At 55.7% G+C, this 18,429-nt stretch overlaps 1 protein-coding gene across 3 annotated transcripts; it reads right to left on the bottom strand.

Moving 5' to 3' along the window:
• Positions 1 to 831: 831 nt before the first annotated feature.
• On the bottom strand, positions 832 to 17,066 carry LOC310897776 (serine/threonine-protein kinase PDIK1L-like). 3 transcript variants are annotated; one of them, XR_014582583.1, is made up of 6 exons: positions 16,236 to 17,066; positions 14,005 to 14,614; positions 12,717 to 12,933; positions 10,831 to 11,081; positions 6,039 to 8,767; positions 832 to 5,877 (listed from the first exon to the last, which is right to left on the bottom strand). XR_014582583.1 is itself a non-coding variant. In XM_083831734.1 (5 exons), exons 2-4 carry the CDS (start codon positions 14,548 to 14,550, stop codon positions 10,846 to 10,848), a joined length of 999 nt encoding a protein of 332 aa, XP_083687860.1. In that variant the 5' UTR covers positions 14,551 to 14,614; positions 16,236 to 17,066; the 3' UTR covers positions 6,038 to 8,767; positions 10,831 to 10,845. The 3 variants fall into 3 exon arrangements, 2 of the variants coding, with proteins under 2 accessions (XP_083687860.1, XP_083687861.1); XM_083831734.1 differs by lacking the exon at positions 832 to 5,877 and having other exon boundaries at positions 6,038 to 8,767; XM_083831735.1 differs by lacking the exons at positions 832 to 5,877; positions 16,236 to 17,066 and adding an exon at positions 14,697 to 15,211 and having other exon boundaries at positions 6,038 to 8,767.
• Positions 17,067 to 18,429: the final 1,363 nt, after the last annotated feature.

Raw genomic sequence — 18,429 nt, 5'->3', positions numbered from 1 at the left:
GAGCAGCGGCTTGTAGAGGACTTGACATTTGGGGGAGTAAATATAACAAATGACTCTGCCAGGAGCCTTCTGGAAACTTCGCAAATAACGAGCCTTCGGCCACACGTGATTAACTCGGAGCAGCTCCGCGAGGAAAGCTCGGGCGGGCGCGGCGCGGCGCCGGGCAGTAAATGCGCTTCTGCCACCGTGATCTATTGCTGCTCCCGCACGGCGGCTGCCGGGGTCAGCGGCGAGCACCGCGCTGACGTCTGCTGACGCACGGGCTGCGAAGGCAGCGGGCTGCTGGGCAGCGCGTCCCTTCGGGGGGGAGCTGAGACACCTGGCAATAAAGGTTTAATGATCGAGGGGAGGCTCCTGTGCCCTGCCTTTGAAGGGCTGGAGGGTGAAAACCTTGTTGGGACCCTAATCCTGCGCGTGGCCGAGCCTCGCGCCCTCTACGGATGGCTTGGTTTAAAGAGGGGAGGCGGAGGCTGTTGCTTCTGGAGGTGTTTGAACTGCTTTTTCTTCCTCCGAGCCACTGGTAAATGGGGCATGTTAAGCTTCTGCCACTAAAAGCAGAGATGAAAATGGATGTGCTGCGAAGGGACGCGATCGCTGTGCAGCACCGTTGAGGTGCTCCGCGGAATTTAGGTGTTCTGGTACCAAATTATGACTCACGATGATGCTTTCAGCCCTGCCGGCCCCGCTCTCAGGTACCCGCCAGAAAAACTCAACGCTTCCACACGTCTGAAAGCTTGGCCCTCTGGCAAAACCAGGAAATACCGGATACATTTATTTAAGGCCATTTTGAGCTTACTAGCCGATTTATCAAGAAATAAAACCTTTTTTCTGGCTCTTATTTTTAGCTTTCCTGTTCTTTCTGTGTTGCTTTCATGCTGCACTGGCTCAGCGTTGCGCGCAGCCGGCGCGCCGGGCTGGTCTGCAGGGGCTGGGGTTGGTTTCTCCATGTGACGAATCGATGCGACCGGGTGAGATGAACGCAGCCGAACGAGCAGTGCCTTTGTGCTTCAGCCTGAGCTTTTTCTTCCGCTGGGCAGGGGGAGTTCCTCCAAATCCCGCTCCTGGTGCGCGCCCTGCTTGCATCCACCCTGGGCTTTGCGGAGGCTGATGCCCCGAGTTGCTGCTTCGTGCGTCTGCCTGGGCTCAGAAATACGCTGGGACGTGTCCACTGCCTGCAGGGAGCCGGCCCTGTTAGCAGGTGCCTTCGGATGTGCGAGGTCTCAGCGGGTTCGAGCAGAGCTCGGGGGCTCTGCGGTGCCTGGACACGAGCCTGGGCACGGCCGCTGCCTGCCCTGCACGCCGCAGGCTGGCGGGGGGGAGGCGAAGCAAAACCACGCTTCCCGCTGCCGCTGCGATGGGCTGACAGCGTTCCTGGGCTTGAAGCACACCGGGAACAACCAGTAATAAATCCATGATGGCCAGGAGGGCTTCACACAGCTCTAGCTGCAAAAACGGAAGGAGCAGAGGCAAAGTGAGAACCTGTGGGAGGAAAGGGGCCGCTCGGAGCCTTGTTGTGCCGGTGCTTGAAGCACTGTGACCGCCCCTTGAGCTGCACTTAATTAACGCTGGGTGGGCAGAGGGGCAGCGTACGGGACCTGGTACCCAAATAACAAACTGGGGGGGGTTCAACAGGCTCCTGGTGGGGCTGTGGGCGCACGGCATCGACCCCGTACAGCAGGCACAGCTCAGCTGTACCCAGAGCTGCTCTTTGCACCGGGGCTTGTACGGCACAGCCACGGTCTTGCTCATTGCCAGGCCAGTCCCTGCTCGCTGTTTCGCCGTGTCGCCGCTGCTGCCTTGTAACGGATTTCACACGGGCAGGTGACGTGCAGACATCTGAGCTCCAGGAGCCAGGGCCGAGGCTGGGCGAGTTGGGCTGGCTTGTTCCCGGCCGGGCTGCTGGTCCTCGGGGCCAGGAGGCGGCTCAGCCACAAGGAAGTTTTTTTTTCTAGTTGTCCACTTATGTATTATTTGCAACGCTCCGAAAGTCGGGGATATTACACGAGTTTGGTTTGTCCTTCGTTAAAACAACACCCGTGTCAGAGCAGGCGCCTCCTCCTTACTGAGCTGTGCTGTAGGAAGTCAGCTAATAGCGTTCGGCAACTAATTGCCAAAGGCAGCGCTGCTCTGAATGCCAGGAGCAGTTCGTGCTTCGCTCGCCTGGCTCGGGCAGCACGGCATTTTAGCGTGTTGCGTTTCTCCTGGGCTGTCGTTTTTGGGATGCTGGTGCTCCTCAGCGCTGGCTGCAGCGGGGGGACAGGCTCAGGAGCTCAGGTGCAGCGGGAGGAGCAATAACCAGCTCGGGGCAGGAGCACCGGGGCGCGCGCCCCGCTTCCGTTGCCGTGCTTTTACGTTCGCTGATGTGAAAAGCAGCCCTGCCAGGTTCAATATTTCTCTTGCTTCTATTTATACACCTCTTCCTCGTTGCTTTCAAATCCTCTTCTGCCCCTGCCTCGGTAGCGATTAGCGAGAGCCTGCTAAGTGCACCCACCGCTCCCGCGGTGAGCTCGGGGCTGCAGAGCAGCTCCTGCTCTCCCCGGCTGCAGGGAGCCGCTCTTCGCGCGGGATTGCTGCTGCCAGAGGCAGGGGGAGCCCTGCTGGGGCTGGGGGTGCCTCTGGCCGCTGCTTACAAGGCTTCCTCCTTCCCCAGGGGCCCACGGGGGCTTTTGCCCTTGTTTCTTGCCACCGCTGCCGTGCATCCCAGCGGTGCTTGGCTGCCGGTGGGGGCTTGGGGCTGCTGCCAGGGGGCTCAGAGCTGCTACCAGGGGGCTTGGGGCTGCTGCCCACGTCATGCAGGTGTCCGCAGGTGCTCACCCCAAGAAGAAAGCACGTTCTGTGCCCGGGTAAAGCGTGCCGCGAGCCCGTTGCTGAAGGACGCCACTGCACCCGGTGCTCGCCCCTGCTGCAAGCGAGCAGCGTGGAGGCAGGCAGGGCCGTGCCTGCGCTCCTCGGGCAGGTCTGAGCCCTCGGTTTTCTTCCCTGCGTCAGCACTGCACCGAGGCGTCCTGCGTCCATCGGGCCTGATGCTGCTGCGGTGCTCAGCCCAAGCCTGCAGGACCCGGCGGGCATCGCTCTGCTTGCACGGCTCTGCAGCTGAAAAAAGAAAAGAGATGTTCAGCCCCCTGCCCTACAGAAACCCACGAGTGGCCACGTGCAGCGGGCTTGCTCGCTGCCTGCCCTGGTGCCGTACCTGCGCTGTCTGCCTGCGGCTTTGCCGGCTGAAGTGGGTCCTGCTCCCAGCTCCGTGGGTGAGCGCCCAGATCAAACAAAATGAACGAGCTGGCCACGAGTCAACCTTTTCGTAGAGAAAAAGCTGTTCCCAGGAGCCACGGGAGGGTCTGACACGCTGATGGCTTTTGGCAGAGCGTCGAGCGGCTCGGGACGGGAACTCCGCCGTGAAGGGCCAGCTCCAGGGGAAGTGCGTCTGGCTGCAGCCCGAGCAACCACAGCAGGGAGCTGGGGATTTAAGGGCAGCTGGGGGATGCCACCCCAAAAATCGAGGCGTTCAAGCCTGATGAAGCGTCGCTTGCGGGAGCTGAGCCATAAAACAAGAGGCCGCCGAGTCTGCGATGAACGTGGTACGGGCAGGAGCGGCCGAGCTGCTCTGCTGACATTGCTGTTGGGGGCGATTTGTACAGCGACGTTTGGAAGGGCTGAGTTTAGCAGAACAAATGTCGTTCAGCTGGGGGGGAAATAAAGAATCTCCATTTTCAGACTCCGGTTGGCACCTCCTGTGTCCAGCTGGTAACTCAACGCCGCGGTTAGCTTTCCGAAACCCCGGCAGCTCTAACCAATATCAAAAAGTGAACTGGAAAAAAGAGAGAAATAAGGAAAGAAAAAATACACTAACCAGAAATACCTGAAGACACCAGGTAGGCTCTCTGGTGCCTGCAAAGCCTCGTGCCCCAGCAGCTCGCTGGGTGGCCGGGCTGTGCAGGTGCCCAAGGACCGAGCCCCTCCTGCCAGCTCGGGTTTTTTGTTTGCCTTCTTCGCTCGTGTCCGTGGTGCAGCAGCAGCGGGGGCGGCCTCCTGCCTGCAGGGCAATAAGCCGGCACGCCGGGGGCTCGGGGAGTCTGCAAGAAAAGGAGAAAATTAAATCAAGAGAAGCAGGAGCCAGAAAGGAGCCCGAGTTAAAAAAAAATACAGCAGTCGTGATCAGGCTGTGCTCATCGGCCTTGGTTAATGAGACTAAGGAGAGAGTGGTTTGAAAAAAAAAACAAAGGCAAGGTGAAACAGCAGCACTCAGACCACGGGTAAGCAGCAGGAAACCTTTGGGCTCCTCACTGGGCCTTTGCCCTGTGAAAGGCGAGGTCTGACATCGATTTATGGGTGCTGTCACCTCCCCTGCCCCGTCTCAGCCAGGGACACGAGTTTGTTCAGGCCCTTTGTGGCTCTGTGGGGTTTCATTCCCCAAGCCCACTTCTAAAGACCACCAGCCTCCGCTCTGACCCCCCCCCCCCAGAGCTGCTTCGGTGGGTTTAAACTCTTGAGGCACCACAGCTGCCTTTATAATTTTTTCCCCTATTTCGGTCTGTTAAAAATTGCGGGGGAAAAGTCGAATGCAGTGGTTTTGGCCTCGATCTTTCACGTAAGCAAAAAGCTGAGGCTCCTCAGTGCCAGGCTGACAGCTGAATTCATCTGGGGCTTGTCTGCAGCAGGCATTGGTGAGAAGTAAATGGAAAAGATTTTTTTTTTTCTTTTTTAACCTGAAGTCAGTGTGTACAAATTCCTCTGTGGGTGCCTGTTTGCCTTAGGGAGCATCTCCGAACCACTCTGCAGCCATCAGCCCGCCTTTGGTAAGGCGCCACCCGTGATGCTTTCCCCCAGAACTTGTGCAAATCAAGTTTCACCCTTAGCAGATCTCCCCTCCCCTAACACCGGGATTTCAAACTCCTGCCTCATTGCAGACAGAAGTGCTGGGAATTTGTTTCCCGTTAGTATATTTTAAGTAAAGCCTGATGCTGTTTGGCTTGGCAAGTTCCCTGGGTCTCTAGGATTAGGGGAGCCTGTAAAAAAAAGGTGGCAAGGCCACGAGACCAGGGGCTTGATCCCAGCAGAGCGCAGGGGGATCCGTGCCCTCAGTTATATGGGGCTGGGACTCTCAGCACGGCTTGGAAGAGATGAAAAAAGCCAGGATCGAAACGGCTTTCTCCAAAACTTAACAGCCAAATGTTTGGAGGGGCTGCAAGAGGGACAACAGCGATGGGTTTTTGGGTACTACACCTGTGTCCTGCTGCCACGGTGGAGCACGTGGTGGGACCACGGCCCCTCTCGCAGGGCAGCCCGGGGGCTTTTCCCTCTTTTCCTTCCAGGCACTGCTCGGCAGGGTGAATAACCCCGGCAGAGCACACGTTGCTTCCATTTAAAAACAATTTAATCTAAAGTCTCTGATCCTGCGGCTCCGCGAGAATAAAGGCGAGCCAAGCAAGCCTTACCGGGTGTGAACCTCTGCTTCCGACTTCAAAAAGCCTCGGCAAAAAAATCAATTAAGGGCGCATGAAGAATCTTGAAAGACCAACAGGGACTGACAGCTCGAGCCGTACGAGCTCGTTGCCTTCTCAGAGCCGAACTCTTAACGATGGTCCCGCACGCCGTCAGCCGGGGCACGTGGGTGTCTTCACACGTTGCCTGCACAGGAACCCGGCACGGGGAAGAGCTCTCCTGCTTCTGCTGCGTGGCGAGACGTGCCGGGCCCTGTGATTAACGGAGGGTTCTGCTGATGAATGAGTTGGACACGGTGCTTAATTTTGGAGACAGATAGACCAGCGTTAACTGACTTCATCCTGACCGGGGCCGCAGCAAGTCTTTAATTCTACCCTTGATAAATTCTGCCCCCGGCTATCTCGCCTCTCTGTGAGCGATGTTATTTCTGTCCCACTGGAAAAAAAAAAAAAGTTAACTAGTCTGAAGCATCCTTAATCCAAAGCAATCAATTTCAGTGCCTGCCTCCAACGGACAAACGGCATTTGGAGGCGATTCTAACGAGCTGCTCGGATGCACGCACGGCTCGGAGAGGAGAACAATGAGGAACAACTCACATTTTTCCCAGTCGCAGCAGAAGGGCGAAGCTCCACGCTCGCTAGCTGGTGAAATACAAGGCTGAATCACGGCACCGCATTGCTCTCCCTTCTTCCATCGTTTCGGGAGATTGGGCCCACAGGTAATCAATGGCGTGGCGCATCCTTAGTCACTGAGGTTCGTGCTCGGACCCGGAGGAGCACCAAAGCCTGGGGAGCAGGGTGCTGAGGCACCCGATTTCAGCCCTGCCGCCTGGCGACACGCTCAACAGTGCTGCTCTCAGCCTGAGCACACTGCAGTCACTCGCTGCCGCTGTCACTGTCACCATCATGGGCCTTTCTTGCCACCAGAGCAGCAGCTTTAACCAAGAGCCAGCTACTTTACCCCAGCGCAGGAATTCCTAGGGGTTGGTGCTTTAGGAAAGCAGCCCTGCTGCTCCGCCCGATGCCTCGTACCTAAAGAGCCAGGAGGACAGAAAGCTGTAGGAGCAGGGCGCCTCAGCCCCAGCAGCAGCTGAGTTTAGGAAGTCCCTGAACGAAAACTGGCTCTAAATCACTGGCCAGTAGCCACTCACAAATTTATCTTCTAAAAACTTTAATAATTGGAGCCCTCTTACACACCTGCTGCCAGCAGGGCGTTCAGCAGCCCGGTCGTGCACCATGCCACATCTCCACAACCCACGCATCCCCCAGCTCCCGTAGCACCAGGAGGGAGGACCAGGAATCCAACGACCAGGAATTCATCATCTCCATAACAAGCAAGCTCCCAGCCTCTTCTCCCCAGCCCCCATTTCCAGTTGTAGATCTCTGTCCAACTCTTCTGCAGCCTTCCCTTCTTCTCCACCAAAATATCGTTACAATGAGAGCTGTACCCAGCTTTTGATCCCGGAGGATCCCACGGATTCCTTCCCTCTTCCATTTTATCCCGCTCCTTCCCTGGTGCGGGCATTACGTGCACCCTTTAGATCACCTTTGAATCCTGAGCTTGTTTGCAGAGAGCCACAGCCAGCAGCTCCGGGATTCTCCCCCGCCTTCCCGAAGCAGTCAGTTAAATTAGAGGTTGTCATTGCAGAATTTCATTTACCAATTCAGCCGGTATTAGAGTAAGACTTACTGAATTATCGTACCTAGAACCACGTATGGCACTTAAAAAAAAAAAAAAAGCAGATGCTAAGTATTACTGCACTCTGATGCATCAGTAAGAAAAAAACCAAACATTTTATTAATTTATAAAGCACGGAGATTCGAGGGATGTGCAGAGAGCTAAAAACAGCAGCAGCTGTGAGGATACACTGCTAGACAGCAAAATAAGAAAAAAAGAAGAGTAAACACCCATTTGTGTGCCCCACGTTTGTCCACGTGCTGTGAGGGCGTGCAGACCCATCGGTATTCCAGAAAAATGGAGCTGGTCTCGAGTAAAAACACTCCCGTGGGGCAGGCAGCATTGGCCTGCTCTGAGAGCAGACGGCAGGGCAGACGAGGGAGTTGGAGCAGCTACAGGATTAGGAAGAGATGAAGAAACCGTACTTCAGAGGGGCAGCTCTGCGAAGCAGAACGACAAAAGGTAGAGCTCAATTGCTGCTTGTTTGAGCAGGACGAGCAAAGACCGAATTTTACAGCCTGGGGAGCAGGTGAGGAAGCGTTGCACCTCCCCCTGGAAGGCCGGGGGAGCCCCTGGGTGAAGGCAGCGCAGGAAGAAAGATGCTTTCCCTGAATCTAGCTCGTATCGTGCCACTTAAGGACCAGCCTTCTTGGAGTAGGACAGGGTGGGAAAACCATAGTCAGCCAAGGTCTTCTGTGTGGCAAAGGAGCTCCCTAAGTTATCTTTTTTTGGCAGTTTATTCCTCTCCTACAGAAGGAAGCTCTCCCTGAAGGGCACTATTTCACCCCTGCACATCAGAAGAGCATCGGAGGAAGCTTCCAGGAGCTCCCGGCTTAAGAAAAGCAGGGATCAGCAGTAGTTTGCAGATACATGAAAATATTTCTCAAACAGGGCACAAATTAGACTCCCCGTTTACCTGCCAAGATTCCAGTTCAGTCCTTCTCGTTTCCCTTGTGAGAACAGCTGGCACAAGCAGCTAGCACAGCAGGAAGCACGATTCCTTAAGCTACTTTAAGTGTTAGTGACGCATACGTTCTAATCAAGAGTTGGCATCTTTAACATTCTTTGTATTTATTTTAAGAAAGCATTTTAGTTAATCTAAGCAAGAATATTCAAAAGCTACTGGGAGGAAAATACATTTTTTGTTTCTGTTAAAACTTTGCAGAACAGACACCGAACGCTCTGCCAGCTCGCTCCGCAGCCATCGCTTAGTTACGTGGCCCAGCGACGCGGGGCGAAGAATTAACACGAAAAGCTCCAAGTAAACCTGGTAAAGACAACTCCTGCCTTCCGCGCCAAGGACACGCAACGGAAAGCAGGTTCAGAAACTCCTGTGCGGCCGTGCCAAACGGTTCAAGGCGTCCCAGCCAAGCTCTGACCTACCTACTGGCTGCATAAAAGAACACAAGTACAAAAAGCACGGGGGGGGGGGGGGGGGGGGGATGTTGCACAAAAATAAAATATTTGTAGTTCTCTTAAAATTACTGTACAAATAAATAAAGTTATCGTCCATTTAAATACAACCGTTTGGGAAAACCGGAAGCCTGCAAGGTTGGCGTCTCGTTCTTTCCTGATCCGGCCACTCCTTGCGAAAGAAATCAGTCGTTCACCGTCTGCGAGGCCCCCAGACCGTGGTGGGACACAGCGCCTACGAAAGAAACGTGATGAAGTTACAAAATAATACGCTTGGCAAGGGCACCGACCATACCACAGGTCCCCATACCCACTGTTTATGGGAAAAGGTGTGCCTTGTTTGGTTCAAGAGGTTTTTTTTCTGAAGGCCTTGCACTGTGAGGAACCCTACCCCGGTTCTGGGCTACTCCTGATTTTAGATTAGGAAACGATACGGAGAGGATATGAAACGGGTCTGTTTTCTGGGCTGGAGCACCCACAGATCGGTGCCTCAGCTTGTGAACGGCGCCGTGTGGCACAGAGCGCCGTGCCACTGCACCAGCTCAGAATGCACGCACCAAGAAGGCAGGGCAGGTATTCACATCACACTCTACCTAACAGGAAAATAAGATAAATTAAGAGGTTTGAGGCAGATCGATGGGGCTTTTCAGGGCAGTCTGTACGCCCCGGCTGTGCCGCCCTTTTTCTGCAAGCCTGTTTCCCATTAAGGGATCGTAATAAAAAAGGAAAATCAGAGGAAAATGGAGAGTACTAAACCTGACGCCGCGTCGTTACAACCTTTTTACTTTGTTCTTTCAAACTCCCGTAGGACAAACCACTTCGGGGCTGGCCTGCCAACTAGTGGCACTGCTGCTAGCACAGCGCGCCAGGCCAGCCTCGGGACGGAGCCCCCAGAACCGCCGAGCGCAGCAGGCTGCTGCTCGAGCAGCTGTTGGTGACAAAAGCGGCGTTCCTGGCTAAGCAGCGTTGGGTTTGTCCACTGAGATTTCCGGAAACGTTTGATGTAGCACCGCTCGAGAAAGTATTAGACGAACAGGAGAAGACTGCAATTAGTAAAGAGGAAGACGCGCGGCAGCTAACCTGGCCCAAGGGAAAAACTGAAGTGGGTAATTTGGAAACGAAGACACCAGAGCAGAGCTTTATCAAGATGGGCACTGGGAAGAGGCTTGTTTAATTAAATGCTTTCACTAACATCCGATGAGCAATTAGGAGCGCACCAAGGCTGAGGGGTTATGATTACAAGAAAGGATGAAGACAGTCAGGGTCGTTCACCTTCGAACTGACTGGAGACGAGACTGGGTAACAGAAAACAGAAGGTTACGCGTCTGCAAACAAAAGTTTTTACTGTAACCCAGATGTTATTATTTGAAAGGACTCAGGTCAAGAAGGGCCTTAGGATACAAAGTAATTAGAAGAGGAATAAGCGATACAGGTGTGAAAGAGGAGAGGTAATTCTGGAATACATCGGGAGGAAGACTTCCAGGCTAGTTCATAAGTACTAGTGCTTTACAAGGACCTAAGAGACTTCATTGCTACGATGCATGCAACAAATTCAACCCCACGATGCCCACGACAGCAGAAAACAGGAGCTGAAAATCCTGGAAACTCCCTTCTGCGAGTCCATGTCTTTGCCGTTAACTGCTCAAAGACATGAAATCCAACAGAACGTCTTGGATTTTATACTGGGCGTTCAAACCGCCATCTGTGTAGGGACTAGAGGTCACCAAAAACTCAGAAGGATAGGGAATTTTGTTTGTTTTTAAGAAAAGTGGGCATGAAAGTGAGTCAGTGTCGTTTCAAGGCTGGATCGAGGCCTTTGTGTTAACGAGCCCAGGGCAGGAGAACATAAAAAACACCTGAACATACCCAGGGTGCACGCCTACAGACATACAGCAACTTCACCCACCTTGGGTTCTATTTCGTTAGCAAATACATCACAAAAGGGACAAACACAGCACAGGGAAGCGCTGGAGGGATGCCAGAAGTCTGCCCCCATTTATGGAAGCAGTTGAGATTTCGGATGAAGGACAGGCAGACCGAGGAGCAACACGGCCAATTCCCTGATTGCACACCGTTAAAGAGACAGAGGTTTCTTTGTCAGAGGTAATTCACCCAGATTTCCCACACGTTTAATTTAACGAGGTGGCTCCTTCCCATCTGACTGCACCCTTCTGGCGCTAAGCGTTCAGAACTGCCCCAGGTCACGTTCGATTTTAGAGGGCTTTGGCCAGCAGGTCAGCAGCTAAAAACCCCGTGAACCCACACGGGGAGCGAGAGGGGCCTGGCACAGACACTGACCTGAGCGCCCTTGGTCTATGAGAGCGAGCGCTGGCGCTTCTTGCCGTAGGAGATTTGCCTGATGCGGGCTTCCAGCTGGAAGGCGTCCAGCCTTTCCTTGGGGTTGAAAGCCAGCATGTCGTGCAGGAGCTCGCAGAGATCGGCCGGCATGGACTTCTTGTTCTTCAGAGGGATTTGCAGCTTCATGTTGGGGTTCTCCAGCAGCGCCTCGCCCAGAGGAATGAGCTCCTTGCCTTGGCAGATGTAAGTTCCTGAACACAGGGTAGAAGGAGTCGGCTTAAACGAGGGGAAAATCTACGCAAAAGACTGCCACGAGAAGCAGGGAGAGGCAATCTGGAGGACAAAACATCTGAAAGATCACCGGGAAGATCACTGCTCGGGAGGCCAGGTCAAATACGGAAAGGAACCTCCTCCATCTGGTCCTGGTTCACCCCGACAGCAGGCCTGGAAGCTCTCAAAGGGGGAAGGAAGGGACTGAGCTTGGCCCGGGTGACTCGAAAGAGTTAAAGACAAACCCTATTTGCTCAGCAAGTCAAACAATTTTCAATTAAAATGACAGCGCACGCCATTTGCCGTTCGCCAACTTCTCCTCGGCGAGATTAAGGAAGGGAAATGTAAATTTACTCCCGGCCATCTAAATAATTTCACCGCTTGTTGAAAAATGATTAACCGGCTTCCCAAACAGACAGTGAAAACAGCTCTGCTCGCTCGGGCTGCTCTGCCCCTGCACCAGGCGAAGAATAAACGTTTCAAAGGCAGCGACCTGTCTGCGTGGGGAAAAGGTTGGCCACGCAAACTCCTTATCTCGAGTTGGCGGGCGGCTATTTTAATGAGATCTGTTCATGCTTTGGTCTCAGCTGCAACCATTTGCTTGCTGTTGTAGGCAGGAACTAAAACGTTTATCAACGTTTGGCGTTTTAAAGAGAAATAAATAATACAATTAGAACCGAGCCTACTCAAAAAAAAATAATAATTAAAGGGGTAGCGCAAAAGCTTATCCAAGTCCCTGTGTAGAAATCCCTTTTAAGTTTAAAATGTAAACGTTTAGGAGACGGACAGGTGCTCTACGATCTCAGAGCCAGGGTAGATGCCTGCAATTGTTATGCTAATCTGCATGACCGGCATTCTCTGCTCTCGAGATGGATTTTCCCACCGCAATATACTTTTCTGAAATCGTTTAGCACCACGTATTCCAAGCGCGCGTGTGTGGGGGGTGGGTTTGGGGGTTTGGGACAGAGCAGGCCATCGGGCGAGTCATCCCTGGGAGAGTTTGCACCTCGAAACGAGGAAACTCAGCCAGGGCGCAGCGAGGCTGATCTAAACGTCCCTGCCAAGTTTATAGCTTGGCTCCTTGGAGCATCCTTCCAGCGCTGCCGTCCCCTGGACGTGCCAAGTCAAGGGTAGAAGCAAATTCCTAAAAGCAGTTCCGGGCAGGGCAGGTTTGGGTTTTGGGAGCATTAGGAGCGCTCCTGAGCGAACGGCAGCCTACAGACACGGAATGCTCCGCGAAGACCAAGCCTCACCAAGAGCTTTCTGTCTTAAAACTCCTTGGTGTCCACCGGGGCCAACCCCGCTCTGAGCAGAGCTCCTTGGGGTAAGGAAAGCCCGGCAGCAAAGAAGCCAAAAGCGATGTTTCCCGTGACCTTTAAACCCCACAAAGTGTTTTTGGGATTAAAAAAAAAAACAACAGCCACACACATTCACTGGCAGAAGAACGACCTTCTGAACATAATAATTTGCAGACATAAGAAGTGTTCCTTCTGCCTTACTGATACGTTTTCAGGCCCTGGAAACCCTACGCGAACAGCAGCCACTTCAGGAGAAATTTGCGCTAGAGAGAAGGGATTTCGCCCTGCGCTTTTGGGGCAAAAAGCACCAGTCCTCACCGAGCAGCTCCTTCTCGGTGTCCCCGTCCCGGAAGGTGATCCGCTCGACCATAGCCCAGAAAATGATGCCGAGGGCAAAGATGTCAGCCTTGGCCGTGTAGTGCCCTTCCCACACTTCAGGAGCCATGTAGAAGTTGGACCCGCAGGCGGAGGAGAAGCGGTGCTGGTTCACGTTCCCCTTCCCCTGACACACCTTGCTGAGGCCAAAATCTGCCACCTGCGAAGACGAAGACGAGAAGGAAAATGAGCTCTTCGCAGACACCAAACTCCCAGGGACGTTTACAAGCAGCGGCCCGACAAATTCCAGTCAGAAATCCCCCAGAGAACCAAGAGCTGTCGGGTGGCACCCCTCGTGGAGCAGAGCTACCGCGTCCTGTCCTTTAGGTGCCCGTCCCTCGCCCCTTCCCTGATGTTTGCTCCCTTCCCCAGGGGGAGGGAACCAAATATCCGATTGCTCTGCGTGCGAAGTTCGTTCCGACCAAATCTGACTGGGCACAAAGGTACCTGGAGCAACAGCTGAGGCAGGAGCGGCTCTTACTGCCCCACGGGGAGCGCACCGAAGCTCTGGCCTTGCCGTTATCGTCCCGTGATGAAGAGGGCATTGATTTAAGCGTCCCTCGATGGCTCTCCGGGTCCGAGCACAAATAGCATTATTGATCTGAGCGGCCAAGACGTGAATTATCCGCGAGGCACCGAGCTATAAAATTACGCCCGGCTATGGAACTCTTGGGACCGCGAGTTCAGGAGGAAGCCGGCTCCCAGCTTTGCAGCTGCTTCTCAGGGCAACACAGCCGAATTTCACCCCGGTGCTTCCAGAAACGCAGCTGGCTCACCTTTACCTCGATCGGGCACCACCTCACACGAAGCCCGAGCATTCCCCACCTCCCCTTAAGCTGAGAATCGCGTGCTTGAGGCGGCGATACTGGAAGCATTAGCTGTTGTAACAGGACTGTGTGTTCTTAAGGTTCAAGGGAAGAGAAAACATTGCCTCGTCTTTGGCTGATCTCTCCGATTATCTAGCGCGCAGCAGCTCGACAACCCTGAGCTGCAGCTCTCCGCAGGACGAGCAGGGGACGAAGGACTTGAGAGATACAAGCCATCGTGAGCTCCACTTCCTTCCAAAGCTCTTAAAACCCAGCCCACAGCGGACATCAGATGCTCTCGACGCCCTTATCACGAGCTCCGAGCAGAGCTTATCACAAAACTTACCAAGAGACCGCTCCCAAAGACGGGACCGTGCGAGCATGCGGACGACAAGCTGGTCTGGGCAGAGCTTTTATCCCCTTACCTTCACTATGGGGCTGCCACGCTTGTGGGAGATCAAAATATTGTCGGCCTTCAGGTCCCTGTGCACGATCTGGTTCCTGTGGAGGAAGGCCACGGCGCTGCTAAGCTGCCGCATGAAGCTGTTGTTGAGCTGGGCATCGGGGCTGCGCGACAGCAGGTACTCGTTCATGTTGCCGCCGTCGCAGAACTCCATGACGAACCAGAGGAAGCAGGCGGCCTTGGGGTCCATGCACCTCCGGCCCTTCAGGCAGGTCTCGATCAGCAGCAGGTGGCTGTCGGACTTCCTGAGGCGATGGCCGATGGGCTGGAAGGCCCGCCCGTTCTGCAGGACGCACTCCTCCAGCTGGATCACGTTTTCGTGCTGCCGCTGGATGCTTTGCAGGGCCCAGAACTCCTGCAAAGCCAGCTCCACGTTCTCGGGCACGTCGCAGTGCATCCTTTTCACGGCCACTTTGCTTCCGGTCTTATTAAGGACGGCCTCGTAAACCACCCCGTAGCTCCCTCGGCCCACTTCTCGAACGATGCTGTACTTGGCTTCCGTCGCCATCTCCTGCTTCGGCCCAGCAAATCAGGGGAAAACACCCGGAGTCATGACAATCCGCAGCAAAACCCTGGAAGAAAAGAGGATAAAAAGCTCAAAACTTCGCAGCTCACCCAGCTGCCAAGTGCGAATACTTCCAGGGACATCATTACGGGATGTAGTTGCACGAGGAGGGCTAGAGCAGGGCTCTGAGAGGAAGCCCATATCCATGGTAACTGGGAGGTGTTATCGGGTACAATCCTGACCGCACAGCGGGGTGCGGCAGCATGGGGAGCGGCATCGATTTGTCCGCAGCAGCCCGAGCTCTGTGGAAAAAGAAAAAGGGCCAGGCGGACACGTTCGCCGAGCGGTGCAGGAAAGGGAGGAGGAGACCTGCTGGGGAGCAGCCGAGCTCGCTTGAGCACAATTGACTTTTAGAGAAGCAAAGCGAGACAGAAACGCCGGTTTGGCACGAGTTCTCGCAGCCCTATTTTCCTCCCGTGTAACCGTACCGATCCACCGAGGGATGGAACATCTCCCTGCGCTTTGCCAAATGGTTTCCTACCAGCTGTACTCTGGTCCCAGATCCCAAACCCTTCATGTTCCCACTCCTTTAGCTTCCCTCGTGTCCCAGAGCTCCCTCCCCGTGCACCTGCACAGGTCAAACCCACCCCAGCTCCCCCCGTACCCATACTCCTTTCCCAAAACTTCCATTTTCTCACCCAATTCCCCCCACTCCCCCCAGCCCAACCCCTGAGCTTCCCCCAGACCCACCCCCCAGCCCAGACACAGCCCCCCCAGCTCCATGGGCACCAGCCCTGCTCCTTCCCCACCCCGGGCCCCTCACCCCCTGCCTCTCCCCTCAGGGCGCTTCCCTACCCCAGGCCCTTCCTCACCCCCCTCAGGCCCTTCCCCTCCCCAGCCCCTACTTCTCCCCCTCAGGCCCCTTCCCCTCCTCAGGCCCTCTCAGGCCTTTCCCCACTCCAGGCCCCTTCCCCCCTCAGGTCCCCCCAGGCCCTTCCCCCTCCTCAGGCCCCCTCAAGCCCTCCCCCCCCAGCCCCCTTCCCCTCCCCAGCCCCTGCTTCTCCCCTCAGGCCCCTTCAGGCCTTTCCCCACCCCATGCCCCTTCCCCTCCTCAGGCCCTTCCCCACCTCAGCCTCTGCTTCTCCCTTCGGCCCCCCTCAGGCCCTCCCCCACCTCAGGCCCTTCCCCCTTCAGTCCTTTGCTCTCCTCAGACCCCTTCAAGCCCTCACCCCCCAGTCCCTTTCCCCTCCCCAGCCCCTGCTTCTCCCCTCAGGCCCCCTCACAGCCCCTGCCTCTCTCCTCAGGGCCCTTCCCCACCTCAGGGCTCCCCCAGGTCCTTCCCCCTTCAGCCCTTTGCCCACCTCAGGCCCCCTCAAGCCTTCCCCCCCCAGATCCCTTCCCCTCCCCAGCCCCTGCTTCTCCCCTCAGGCCCCCTCAGCCCGTTTCTCCCCTCAGGCCCCCTCACAGCCCCTGTTTCCCCCCTCAGGGCCCTTTTCCCCCTCAGGGACCTTTTCCCCCTCAGGGCCCTTTTCCCCCTCAGGGCCCTTCCCCTCCCCAGACCCTTCCCCACCTCAGCCCCTGCTTCGCCCCTCAGCCCCCCCTCATCCCCCTTCCCCCCCTCAAGTCCCCTCAGACCCCCTCAGGGCCCTTCCCCACCTCAGGGTCCCCCCCGCCCCTCCCCCCCTCACCGCTCCGCTCCAGCCTCTCGCGCCCGGCCCCGCCGCCGTCACAATTCCCGCCGCCGTCCCTTGGCCCCGCCCACCGGCCGCCCCCGGCCAATCAGAAAGGAGAAGGCGCGCCCCCACCAATCAAGAGCAGGCGACCGCCTGCCCGGCCGCCCGCCGCGACCAATCGGCGAGCGGCTCGCGTTTCACGGCTCAAACTGGCCGGGCGGGGAGATGTGCGCATGCGTGGTGGAGGGGAGGCGGGAAGAACTACAAATCCCAGCAGGCTCTGCGGCAATGGACGGGCAACCGCTAGGGACAAAATTCTGCAAAACGCGTGGGGAGGGTGAGGAGGGGGCCCTAGGGCTGAGTTTTGGGGGTGCCCAAAGGGACCCGACCCCCTCAGCACCCCAAAAATCAGAAAGCTGAGAAATAAAACATCAAAAAGAGGGGAAAAGGGCGGCGTGCCCACCGCTGAGCATCCTTTGGGGGGCACACCGCTTTTGGGGGACACCGTGATGGAGCCAGTTTTGGGGAACCCCCACTGATGGCACCACATTTTGGGGACCCCACTGATGGAGTCGCTTTTTGGGGGACCCCACTGATGGCACCAATTTCTGGGGGGCCCACTGATGGAACCAACTTTGGGGGACCCCACTGACGGAGCCAATTTTAGGGACCCCACTGATGGCACCACATTTAGGGCACCCCACTGATGGCACCACATTTTGGGGACCCCCCCTGATGGAGCCACTTTTTGGGGACCCCCCCAGCACCCCACCGGCCGACCTTCCCCTCAGCCATTCAGCATGAGGGCAGGTTGTGCTGAACCCCATCCCCTATCCCCATCTGCAGCACCTTTTGGTGGTAAAAAAATCACTTTTTGGGTGCGTTTACACATTTCTCATCCTCCCCGGTGTCACAAGCAGAGGGAAACACCCGAACCCATGAGAGGTTCAGCAGGCCGTGGGGCTGCGGGGTTTTGGCTTCAAACCCCACAGGACGGGGTGGTCACGGGAGCGAGCGCCTCCCCCCCCCCCAGATCCCACAAAACCTCCCTCTAAATAAATAAATTAATTAATTAATGAAGATTTATCAAAACGGGAGCCCGGCAACGGGATCGCCGAGGGCCGGGCCCAACCGGGGCAGTTCGGACCCTATTAAAAGGCACTGCACATCCCGGTGACTCAGAGCCTTTACGTGCGAAGGCGACGGTGATGTGGCAGTTTTTCTCTTGGAAAGCACGGTGATGTGACAGGATTTGGGTTTTTTTTTTTTGGTATTTTGGGGCCAGGCCCCTCGGGAGGGTGCTGGGAGGCGTGGGGGGGAGCGGTGGGTGCTGGGTGGGACCAGAGATTTTGTGGATGCCAAGTGGAGAAATCCCTTATAGTCGGTTTTCTTTCTTGACTGGAAAACCCGTTTCATTTAACTTTAGGGTTTTCCTCCCTGGAGTGAGCCCGGGTGGAGGAATTTGGGGTTGTGCCAGTTGTCCGGATCCGTGCTGGTGTTTTGTGGTCAGAGCTGCCCTCTGCTCTCACGTGGTGTTGTCTGCACCTCGAAATCCTGATCCTGACCCCAAATCCTGGTTCTGACCCTAAATCCCAATCCTGCCCCCAAATCCTGATCCTGCCCCCAAATCCCAATCATGTTCCAAAATCCTGACACTGCCCCAAAATCCTGATCTTGCCCCCAAATCCTAATCCTGCCCTGAAACTGCGATCCTGTCCCCAAATCCCGATCCTGCCCCAAAATCCCAATCCTGCCTCAAACCCCAGTCCTGCCCCCAAAACCCAATCCTGCCCCAAAATCCCAATCCTAACCCAAAATCCCAGTCCTGCCTCAAAATCCTGATCCTGCCCTGAAATCCCAATCCTGTCCCCAAATCCCAGTCCTGCTCTAAAATCCTGATCCTGCCCCAAAATGCCATCCTCCTCCCAAATCCTGACCCTGCCCTGAAACCCAGATCCTGACCCCAAAACCCAATCATGCTCCCAACTCCCAGTCCTGCCCTGAAACCCTATAGAGGGAGGGATTAATTCCCTCCCCCCCAGGCAAGGCTTCTCGGTCACAGCCAGCCCAGCGAGTATCCCCACATGGGGACAATATAGGGTTTGGGGGTGCAAGGCAAGAAAAAAATCCCCATATAGAGCCTAAACCCCTTTTTTTTCTTCACCCCATAACAGCACAGAGCAGTAGGGACCGGGTATGGTGGATTTGG

The sequence above is a fragment of the Anser anser genome, assembly GCF_964211835.1.
Source record: "Anser anser genome assembly, chromosome: 3".
NCBI classification, from domain to species: Eukaryota; Metazoa; Chordata; class Aves; order Anseriformes; family Anatidae; genus Anser; species Anser anser.
The sequence above is the reverse complement of the archived record's forward strand: the minus strand, read 5'-3'. Positions and strand labels throughout refer to the sequence as shown.

Bases quoted from the DNA above. Each gene is read 5' to 3' on its own strand.
- LOC310897776 (XM_083831734.1), bottom strand. From the start codon at position 14,550: ATGGCGACGGAAGCCAAGTACAGCATCGTTCGAGAAGTGGGCCGAGGG. The intron at 12,934-14,004 runs GTAAGGGGATAA...TCGTCTTCGCAG, and splicing joins GTGGCAGCCCCATAGTGAAG to GTGGCAGATTTTGGCCTCAG. The intron at 11,082-12,716 runs GTGAGGACTGGT...CCCTGTGTTCAG, and splicing joins CACCGAGAAGGAGCTGCTCG to GAACTTACATCTGCCAAGGC.